The sequence below is a fragment of the Etheostoma spectabile genome, chromosome 12 (assembly GCF_008692095.1).
Source record: "Etheostoma spectabile isolate EspeVRDwgs_2016 chromosome 12, UIUC_Espe_1.0, whole genome shotgun sequence".
Classification (NCBI taxonomy): domain Eukaryota; kingdom Metazoa; phylum Chordata; class Actinopteri; order Perciformes; family Percidae; genus Etheostoma; species Etheostoma spectabile.
In genome coordinates this window covers 12,436,631-12,448,717 of record NC_045744.1, presented here as the reverse complement: position 1 = coordinate 12,448,717, position 12,087 = coordinate 12,436,631, and the positions used below count along the sequence as shown (strand labels likewise).

At 36.9% G+C, this 12,087-nt stretch overlaps 1 protein-coding gene across 1 annotated transcript in view; it reads left to right on the top strand.

The window, feature by feature from the left end:
- Positions 1 to 1,688: 1,688 nt before the first annotated feature.
- myripa (myosin VIIA and Rab interacting protein a) overlaps positions 1,689 to 12,087 on the top strand; it is a 37,637-nt gene continuing 27,238 nt past the window's right edge. The window contains exons 1-4 of the mRNA XM_032531830.1: positions 1,689 to 1,990; positions 2,316 to 2,457; positions 4,776 to 4,948; positions 11,526 to 11,747. Coding sequence (XP_032387721.1) covers positions 4,839 to 4,948; positions 11,526 to 11,747 — 332 coding nt within the window. The 5' untranslated portion in view covers positions 1,689 to 1,990; positions 2,316 to 2,457; positions 4,776 to 4,838. The remainder of the gene's footprint in view (positions 1,991 to 2,315; positions 2,458 to 4,775; positions 4,949 to 11,525; positions 11,748 to 12,087) is intronic.

The following is a 12,087-nucleotide window of genomic DNA, read 5'->3' as shown; positions in this document are numbered from 1 at the left end:
ATCTGTTTCTGACAGATTGTATACGTCCATTAAAGTTTATGTTTGATATGCCTGTTTGTTAGATGCACAGTATATCAAAATGTCAACATACCTATAGAACAAGAGGTAAATGAAAGAATATGTGCTAACATTACCATTACAAGCAGTTTCGAAATAAACACCCACTTCTGATGTGAAATAATGAAGAAGTAGGTTACCACTGAAATGAGGAAATACCAAAAAAATGAATTCTCAAACACACACACACACACACACACACACACACACACACACACACACACACACACACACACACACACACACACACACACACACACACACACACCACTTTTTTGAAATCAACCGACAAGAAATTGAACTAACCAGAATGAGTGCTTTTTCATGTCTGGCAATTCTGTGCTATCTGTCTAAAATAAACAAATTCTTTATTTGCCAAGGACATTTTGACATATACAAGGACTGTATCTTCTGCATTTAGCACATCCTAACTATTTAGGGGCAGTGGACGGCCATAGTCCGTCGCCCAGGGACCAGTTGTAATGCCAGTAGGACAATGCAGGTGTTACCTAGCATGTCACACAAGAGGACTAAAAGTTATTCAAAAAAGATGCAAAGCAAACACAAAGAAATGAAAAAAACAACTGTTGTGTCATTTATAGTCATTTTGTATCTGAATGTCTTGCTGCTGTGCAGGAGGGATCAAGGGCCCACATGTCTGTGTTCAGGGGCCCAAAATTAAAATCAAAGAGAAAGAAACATTTATTATCAACCATTGGACAAAATGAACAGGCAATAGTAGCAGATTATCTGGGCACAGTGAGGGACCAGAAATAAAAAAAAGACATTGCTCATAGACTCATTCTTATCATCTAGATCAGCACAGACAAACCACAGAAAGAGCACTTCCTCCTATAGTCCTTGTAATGACAAAAATACCCAAGCCCTGCAGGCTATTAGACTATCAAGTAATCATATGTATTCTTTTATCAACTTTATTTGTTTTAAATATGTATTTATTTTTGTCAGTACAGTATACATATAATATGCATAACAGTGTGTATGTATATATGTATGTATGTATATATAAAATGTTTATAAATAATATAAATATAGTAAAATTAATAACTATAGGCAGCAGTCAAATACATGTAGTGTAGTACAATATCTCCCTCTGAAAGGTAGTAGAGTATAAGTAAAAAAGTAGATGTAGCCTACTACTTAGTTACATTCCACCACTATATTTACATGACTAACTTTCCTCGTAAGTTCAAATTGTAATTCTCCACCTGGCTGCTAGTTGCTAGCAACGTTTTTTGTCTTTGTCAGTCCTACGTGCACACCTGCTCCTCCTTATCCAATCAGACTGCAGCTTTCTCCAGACTCCTCTAAAGCATTGAACGATGCAATTGTATCCTCAAATAGGCCTACTCGGCATGTGAGTCTACTTGTGTTCATGTGTGACATTCTTACAGTTACTTATGGAAGTTATTCTAATACAGTGACAACTATAAATAATTAAATAAAATTTAAATTAAATATTGCACACACGTACATAAATGTCCCAGAAATTCAACGTTGTTCCGTTAGGAGTCTCCTTAAAGGTACATTCTCCTCACTCATAATCCGAATCCGGCTTTAAGTAGGCCTATAGTATTGGGCTAATCATTTTCTCTCACACTTGTTGTTGTGGTCTAATTCCTTGTTCCCAGCAGAGAAACACCCGGTTCAGGCTTTATCCTGTTTTTCTCTCAGAATCCGGGACAGGCTGCACGGATCAGACCTGCAGCGGTGAAACTTCTCCTTCACCAAAGAAAGACAAAAGATTGTGAAAGCGTCTCGGAGACTTTATATTTTAATATTTCTTTTGGCGACAGCTCACAGAGGCATTCCCACGAGGAGTAAACGGTTATCGTGTACCCCCCTCTCAGTGTGGCCGTGAAGGTACCCCGGTGGCAGTGTCCCCCAGCCAGAACAACAGACTCAGAGATCGGTGAGTTTTTATGAATTTTGTGTGATTATATATATATATATATATATATGAGCAAGATATAAAATAGTAGCTAAAATGAATGTTATATCAGCAGCCTGCACTAATATCATTATCACTAGAATATTTGATTATAAATTGTGTCTGTGATGATCACTCATGAGGAAAGTGTCCTTTCATTCTGGTATTTATTCCAAAATCCAATGCATTAAAAGTGCATAACGTACGTATGGTTAATATTAAGACATTAGTTTTGCTTGGACTGGCATGTTGGCAATTAAATTAATCTTAAACAGCTCTCCTCTACTGCTGAACTCCACATCCACAGGGATTCACTGGAGACACCTTGCTCTGCTGTCAGGTTGGGGTTGGCCTCAACGTTATGTGTGACAGAGAGAGATTTCATCCTCAGGAATGCTAATGCAGAACCCCCAAATCCTGCTCTGTGTTAATACCCCTGCTTTACTTGTGTAAGTGGATTGTTTTAAGTTCTTGTGGACCCAGTTCTGTAGCCTACTCTAACGTCAACCAGGAGTTTTTTTTAGGTTAGCGTTAATGCTACAGATGAGGATATTTTAATAAGGGCTGCACAATATGAGGAAAATATTTAATTGTGATTATTTTGACTGATATTGCGATTACAGTATGATTTACAATATTGAAATAAATGATCATATGTGTATCAATATTCTCATTTTCATTGACTAAGATTAAATCTTAAAGATTAAATCTTAATATATATATATATATATATATATATAATATATATATATATATATATATATTATATATATATATATATATATATATATATATAGCCGCAAGTAATCTCACACATGTGGTCCAACGTCGTTGTAAAACATATCCTGCACGCTTTGTAACGATTGGACAAACAGTGCACTTCGTTTAAAAGGCCTACAACTGATTTGTCAAAAAATATATTTTCAATTCAGTGTGCTATATAGCTTAGTCCAGCTCCGTATGTGTGAGGGCATCATGTAGACATTTGCTGGAAGTTTTGTGTTGATTGGACAAACATTTAGTAATTTACAGCCTAATTTGTGCTTTATCACCTGCAGTTTGTTTGCATTTTATAGCGCCCCCTGGTGTTCAATTTGAATGAAACTTTATAAAAACAACTTTTAAAAGTTATGAGTACATATCTTAAGAGATTTGTGATGATTGGACAGTGAATATGTGATTTATAGTAAATGTGTGTAAAGCCACTCACCTATCTTGTGCTTGTAGTGCCCCCTAGTGGCTCATGTATATTAAACTGTCCGGATATACGTCTATGGGGCACTTTTCTGAACATACCCTGTGAGTTTTGTGATGATTGGCCTTACTGTTGCTAATTTGTGTTCATTTATGTCCAGAGCCACGCCCCTTTCGAAGGTCATTGGTCAATAACTTGAAAAGTAAGTGAGATATGGACATGCTTTTACAATAGTGATAAGCTTGATCCATTGATGACTCACTGAAAATTTGGTGGCAATCAAATACACACACACACACCACACACACACACACACCACACACACACACACACACACACCACACACACACACACACACACACACACACACACACACACACACACACACAACAGGTCAGGACCTATGTCCTGTTCCAGAACCAACTCCCTACGGACTGAGCCACTGCCACCCCACATGTTTCACCTAACAAATATTCCGCCCCTCTGTGATTTGGATATTGCGTTTTCAATAAAATTGTGATTAATTGTGCAGCCCTAATTTTAATTCACTGTCAAACAGCAGACACATATTCATGTTTAATTATTCAACAAAAATGTTAAATACCTGTACTGCCTTACAAAGGTCTACAGCAGTTAAATACTTTTTTTTTTAAAGGTTTAGTTCATGATAAGAGAACTCACATTCAGTTGCCAGTATATTAAGTACACCCAGCTAAAACTAATGCAGTTGAATACACAAGACAACTAGACATCCGACCTTCATGATGTTGATAATGTTCAGTTTTTGTTGAAACTGTTTCAGAGAGGTGATGACTTCTTTTTATAGGATGTAGTTTGTGGTGTCGTTGAACTAGTCACATCCACAGCAGGTGAAATCCCACAGCCAGTAACTGATGGAATACACCAATTCATATCCCTGTTAATAACACTTATAAGCAGGTAAAATATCTGTCTACACAGAAGATATTTAAATGATTGAGTTTATTTATATAACAATGCATAATTCAAAGTGATTTTACACACCTCGAAGCACATGAGTACATGCATCATGTATTTGTATTGTTCATCATCATTAACCATTATTAACAGTGGTAGAAGAAGTAATCAGATCTTTTACTTTACCCTAATTTACTTTTACTCTCTGCATTTAACTTTTAAATTTTATGCGTTACATTTTTCTACACTGATGTTGCACCTGTTAAAGTTGGGGCTTCAATTTTGATTATATAAACTGCTGCGTTGCTTGTGAACTTCACCAATAAAACCTTGACTTTAATCAATAGTCTTATCTTCATCCATAATAATAAATCATCATATATTTGTTGATTATATTTTGTTTGATTATTCTAAATCTGCAAAGTAATGGTATTAAATCATAAAGTGTGGTAGTAGAGTAGAAAGAGCAAAAATTAAATTACTTAAGTAAAGTACAAGTACAAAACAATTGTACTTAAGTAAATTCCTTGAGTAAGTATTCTTTCCACCACTGATAATTTACACTGCTCTGTGCACTTATTTGTTTTTTTCAGATTGGTGTTTGGTTTTCTTGATGCATATTTTTCTCTTTTATAGATGATAACAACAAGCTGACTGATTGGTCCGAGGGGTTGAGTGGCAGCCAGAGGTGTGTCAGCGATGGGCAGGAAGTTAGATCTGTCGGGGCTAACGGACAATGAGGCGGAGCATGTGCTGCAGGTGGTGCAAAGGGACATGAGGCTACGCAAGAAGGAGGAGGAACGCCTCAGGTTAGTTCTGACCTCCATGGAGACTTTTAACACATAAAACAAGCAGGTGTATATTTACTACTTAGGGTCAGTGGTGGAGGAAGTATTCAGACAACCACAAGTAAACATCCTGCGTCAACTTAAAAGTACAAAAGAATTAATATATTAATATATCACCATTGACATCTCTGTGGTAGTCCCCACCAGGACTGCTAGGAACCTGATAGTGTAGATACATGCTGCACAACATCAGAAGATTTCCAATGCAGAATGCGGCTCAGGTTCTAGTTTAGTCCTCTCAGCTCTGTAGAACATTTTAGAGTCTTTTAGTCAGCCCTCAATTTTACTGCTTTGGTTCAGTTTCACTGCACTTTGTTGTGTTGAGCAGAAGCAGGCAGCTGTTTTTTTTATTTTTATAAAAATACCCCAAAAAGCCAAGGTACACTACCTGTTCAGCACCAAAAAGCAGAGAGACAGAGTTAGACACAAGCTGGTAAACATAATGGAGCATTTAGCAGCTAATGAGACAGGTATTTCCCTGAGTTAGTAGAAATAAGTTAATTAGAGTAAATACTGGACTTATATTCATCAGGTGGACACAAACAACTCCACATGAATGTGGTTCAGTATCTGCTGGATGCGTCAATAGAAATTTGTTAGCTAACAATATTGTATATTGTACTAATGTTTTAAGATTGAGGCGCTGCCTCCACTGTCATAAAAAAAAGAAAAATACTTGCCAAGGTTTAAAGTGTAAACTTTTGTTGGCATTCTAAACCTGCAACAATGGTTTTTCTTTGGCAACTTAAGAGCAGCTGCAACTGCATCAACTTTATCATTCCTGTGGAGTCGTGTGAGAGACAAACCAAAACAGTAAACTTATGGAGAAACGGCTAAATAATAAGCTGAAACTTGATAAAAAAAAAAAAAATTCTGTAAAGCTGTGGGGGGCTGCAGATTCAGGTGATAATTCTCTAAGTTTATCACTATATGCGATGTTTATCACATTGTCATTTGATACATTGTTGATTTCAGCCACGTTCATTTTGTTTGTAATTGAATATGCAGTATACGTTCACATTGTGTGGGGTTCACTGTGCATTTGAGATGTTGTGTCCCATCCTCCCTCTCTACATTGGACAGGAAGTGACCACCCTTTCCTGTTGCAGTGAGATTGGCTTCCTCAAAACATCTACCCAGTCTTCAGGGCCCAAACACAACATGTATAAACACAAAGTCAGAATAATGCTAATTGGGTGGTTTTGAACTGAGCCTCTGGTTCATAGCGACCTGAGAGAGAGAGAGAGAGGTACATAATAGCAGGAAATTATTTGGTTAAAATAACATGATTATGTCATTTCCTCGTCACTCTATTACTTGGTCCTCATGCTTTAGTCCCTCACGCAACATTGTTCCCTGGGTATCTTACATAAGCAGACAAACCTCTCAACCATCAGGGGACCCAATCAAAAGATAAGAAATTGGACAACACATGCAAGATACAGTAAATGGCTGTAATTCACAGAACAAGGTCAGTGTTTCCCACAGATTAGAAAGCAATTTGTGGTAGTGTTAATAATTCGTTACAAAAACCTTTATTATGTTAAATATTACACACTTTCACAAAATCAACACGCCCAACCAAAAATTCACACATTTAACACCCTATACAAATGTCACACCCTATACTAAATTTAATATAAACAGCCTACTTGCTGCAAAGTCTGCAACTTTTGTCAGAGCACCTGATTTTGCAAGGCTTGCTAAAAGAAAATCTAATGCCCTATCAAAAGGGAAGGCCTCAGGACAGGGTCCATTGATGGAGATCCTTAGGCAAGCTTGAAGTTGGTTCCTGGGGTCTGTTTTCACCTGAAGATAAAGCAAAATGCTAATTATCATCAATAGAAAATGCATGAATATTGGAAATTTCAATGTATTGCTATTACCTTGTTCATTGTTGAGAAATCCCGTTCACAGTTAACAAAGGAAACAAGGATAACCATATAAGGTGACATTTGTTGTAGTGACAGATGCCAATGCCAGACAGATGCCAGATGCCTCAATAATGCTCTGTGGTAAAATAACTTTTTTATTGCGTAAATCTAGCTCTAAATGAGTTTGGTGACCCTTTTAACTGGAAGGATTTGGTCAAATTTGCATGTAACGTTATCCAAAAGATTGTAATGCTGTATAGGTTGTGAAGAAAGAACAGGAGTTAGTTCTTATTTCTAAAATAAGTCAAAGGTTGTAGTTACACGCAGAGGAAAGCATGTATTCACAGAGATACTACTTGCGTTTCTAGTTTCATTCACCTGTCTGATCATTTGGGTGCATGTAGTTTGTGGTGCAGTTGAACTAAACAGTGTTTTACAGAGATATGTTTTTTTTTAGATTTTGTCCACCCTGTTTTTTATGTGCAAAGATTGAGATTAAGAATATATTTATGTGTATATTCAGTACAAATAGGACTATGGTGCTAGTCTTTATCAGAATCCGAAAACATTATCAAGCGCAACATGACTCACACAGTACACAGCAAAAAACCTACATGTCGCATTAAAATGTTTCTATGGTCAGAGTCTTTACTCTTAATTTTTTACCTACTTACGTATCCTTATGTAAAAGGTTTCCATGTCTCTGAGAGGACAGATGTGGAAGACCTGGAAACGCTAACAGCACCACAATCTACAGAATCAACAGCTCTATAAAAAACTGAATGTTAAAACCTTTTGTGATGGTAGGGTGTGTTGTTTTATTGGAATTAATCAGTTTCAGTGTACATAATACAATTTAAACTCAGTCTATACAGTATAAGCTTTGTAGTGTTCCTAAAAAACAATTTGTTGGATTCTGGAAATGTCTACTAGATTCAGCAGCTGACTAGCTATATGAATTAGTCATAAATTGTGGTAAAATCAATGTGGTAAAAACGTCAGAAGTGTTTCGTCTTAAGTCTTTCAGCAGAAAAAACAAGTTCTCAGGAAAAAACCACAGGAGCCGGGTCACTGCCACTGCACCTGATGATTTGGGGATTGTTGGCAATAGTACCACATGTCCACACACACAGCGCATGCACGCACGCCCGCACGCAGAGCCTTATCCTGGATGGTAATCTCAGCTGATTGAGAAAGGAAGTCTACGGAAATGAAGTTGTTTGTTTTGCAGGAAGGTGAAAACATCACTGAAACAGAAAACGAGTGAAGAGATGTTTCCTGAATCAATTAAGACTCTAGACATTACTTATCAATTAATGTGTGTAAAGTACTCTGTGGAAGTCTAAAATGACCAACATCAAATTACGTACAGTAAATAAGGATAAAAGTAAGCGTATCATAGGTTGTTTTTTTGTATGCAAACAAGCGGATTAAAATCCGCATGATAAAGCAACCTCATTATCATTTTTTTTTTCACAGTGGGTTTGATTGGATTCAAATTTTTTTATAAAAGAATTTTTTATTTCAGAATTTACCTTTCAAAAGTCTTTTTGTCTCATAGTATTATTTTTGTGACTGTCACCAGTCCAGTCCAACCCATAAAAATCATAAAATAATACAAATATTTTTGAGTAAGTAAAGTCACATTAATTTGACATATTTATTATATACGTAGTTTACACATAAACATGTCTTCAGTATCATATTTACTACTTGTAATTGTGGTGTTTTTTTGGGGGGGTTGCCATTTCATTTTTGAATTAGTAATAAACTTATACGGCCTATTCATAAAATTGGAAGTAAAGTTATTTACTTGCAGCAGCCTCAATACATAATACTGTGGTAAATAATGTTACTGAATCTCAGTCCCATTTCTGATACAATATACAAATTAATTCTTGAAAGAATTGGAGAAAACCCCTTATATAAATACTTTTACAAGGATTAAAACATGTTGTTACAAAAATGGTAATAGGATTAAACTGATCAACAAAACAAAACACAGAGGTGGATGTCTGGCCAAAATAATCTTAGCCACCAGTCATCAAACAAACAATTTAATTCTTTATTCTCTGCAAGCAGTCTTCTTTCATTGAAACACAGTTCTTGTCTTGAGGCGTCCTGGTAGCTCACTTGGTTGAGCGTGCGCTCCATGTACGAAGGCCCAGTCCTTACCGCAGTGTTTCCAACCTGCAACACATTGCTGCATGTCTTTCCTGCTCTCTCCTCCCTTTCATATCTTCATGACATTTTCACCTGACAATATTCTTCCTAAAAGAAAAAAAAAAATCCCCATTGAAGTCATCAAACAAAAGAAAAATAAACAAACCACACAACCGCGAACACAAGTTGGTGGACGTCACATCATCTTGTCGCCAAGAAACAGACTTTTTGTGAGGATTATTGCAGCTGACAGAGCAAAAGCCTCTCCTTGTTTGTTCTCGTTTTATGCCCGAAGCTAGAAGGCTTCTTTAGACGAGGGTGTGTGAGGACAGAGCTGCTCTACAGATACTGTACAGAGTGAGCTGATCAGCATATATATTTCATGTGTCTGAAGTATTCAGATGAAAGAGAGAGATGATGATTGATGTTGTTGCGTCTTCCACTGTTGAGGTGTGTTTACATGTGTTCACGTATATTTCCGAATGTTACTGTACTATCGTGCTGTGAATACCTTACTGTGACTGTCTGACTGGGGGGGGGGTCTGCCTCTGTTATTTATACCTTCCATGGATCTTCAGTAACGGTGTGTGCTGCTGTTGTGAGAGGGCAGCGTTCTCTCTGTCAGACAGGCATCTCAGGGACACTGTTAAATATTTAGAGTTTGGAAAATGTGACCTCAAGATCAAGAAATGTGGTTTTCAAAAAGGACTTTTAAGTCTTATAATGTGTACTGCAGAGCTGAGACAAATAATAGATTTGTCAGAAAAAATGTAATCTGGAACAATTTTGATAATGGTAATCAATTGGTCAGATCATATTTTTAAGCAATAATGCTGGTGTCTTTTTTATATATATATATATATATTTCATAATTACAGATTCACCCTTTTGCAATGAGCAGATGTGTATTACAGCCACTTTGATGTATTTTCTTTTGTTTTTATTTATCCAGCTTCTTTTTTCCATACACCATGTTTTCTTTAAAACAATATCAGGAAGCAAACTTCCCTCAAGTGATACAGTCTACACAAGAGCTTGATAACAAGACAATGAGGAATTTCATTTTGTGTTTTAGACATTTAAAACTTAAATGGAATGAAATAAATCCAAGTTGCTCTTTTTTTCTCTCTTCGTGCTGCTGTTTCGTGTTGTCAGACTTCATCAGTCTCCAGCAGTAATCACCTATAAATGATTCAGTCCTGGCTCATGCTCATGCTGTCCTTATGTGAAAATAATGATTTTTGTTTTCTTCTAACTACTTTTACCATCTGTCTCTTTTCTGCATTCATTCATCTTGTTTTCCTGCTGTGATGTCTTTAGCCCCTGTCTGACATGTTTGCATCTGTGTGAGATGTAGTGTATGTGACTTTGTGTGTGTTTGTGGATCCTTTCCAGTTGTATTTCTTTGCAAGTGACATGCAGGGAAACTACTAATGAAACTAGAAATGTCAAAAACAAACTTGATATTTGTTGTTTACTTGATTCTTTTCAGTGAATCAAAATATTTTCTTATTACAAAAAACTTTTATTAGATAATATTTGTAAACTTAGTATTAGTCTACTTGTAAATCCAGTGGTGGAAGAAGTACTCAGACAATACCTCAATGCATTAAGTAAAAGTTCTGCATTCAATGAACCAAAGTCTAAGGGACATTTGTATTTTAGTATTTTTATTTGTGCACTTTACATCACATAAGTTATTTTGTGATCAAAAAACATGTGACTCACACTCTCTAACATATCTGAAAATAAAGCTAAAACTTTGTAACTACCATGAAAGAGAAGTCCTTAACATGCTCAAAAAAGAAATTTGATCATATATTATTCCATAACAACTGGGCAAACAGTCATATGATAGAAGGCTCCAGATCCACCACTAAAAGGACCTTGTGGACAGTTTTCTCAAACAATAAATGTTTATGATACTCTACATATAGGCTGAAGAACTGCTGCTGCTGTTGAGGACACAGTGATGTATTATTCAGCACATCCTCTTGCTTTAACCTTTACATGAGCTCTGACGGCATTTCACCAACTTGCAATAAATAATGTACGTTAAGGGAGATATTGCTGTTTTTTTTTCAATAATTGACCTTTTTAAATGACATTTAGAAAATTATTAAAATGAGCGACTTTGTGAAACCACTTTAATTTCTGCTCCATTTTCATTAAGGATGTAGAGGATCAGTGTGACTGGCTGTGTGTTTCTGTCTATGTCCTCATTGTGATGATCATCCTATTTGACTCAGTAAACCCGCAGAGAGGAATTATATATTCTTATCACACATATACCCAGACTTATATATGTAATTTATACATTTTTCTGTTTTTTATCACAACACACACACACACACACACAAAACACACACACACACACACACACACACCACACACACACACACACACCACACACACACACACACACACACACACACACACCACAGTCCTGTTTTCACTATCCTCCCTCCATCCACACTCTCTCTCTCCCCTCATCCCTACAGTGAACTGAAGCTGGAGCTGGATGAGGAGGGCAGTCGCTGCGTCCTGCTGTCACGGCAGAGATGCTTTAACCAGCGCTGCTGCATCCGCTGCTGCTCGCCTTTCACCTTCCTGCTCAACACAAAGCGCCAGTGCCACGACTGCCACTACAACGTCTGCAAGGCCTGCCGGGTCTACAACAAGCAGGACAAAGCCTGGCTCTGCTCCGCCTGCCAGAAGAGCAGGTAAGGTCGAGCGTGCGTGCGTGCGTGGTACATGACACAGTGACATCAAAGGTTGTTAAAGTCTTACTCAGCTGCTTGGGAGATGGATTTATGACTCACAACATAGTCACTTAGATACAGAACAAGATAAAGTGGTCCACTGGCTGAACCAATTGCACTCAGTTTAACGCAACATGATGGAGAAAAGGAGATTCACTATGTTATTCAAAGATATAAAGCAACAACATTTTCAACTTTCTCCTTTTCTTTTATCAAAAAGGTCCTTTTTTGTGAAGTGTTGCATGAAGCTTCTCCATTTTAATTTCACAGAAAGACTTTGGATGCACCATTTAGAGGTTTA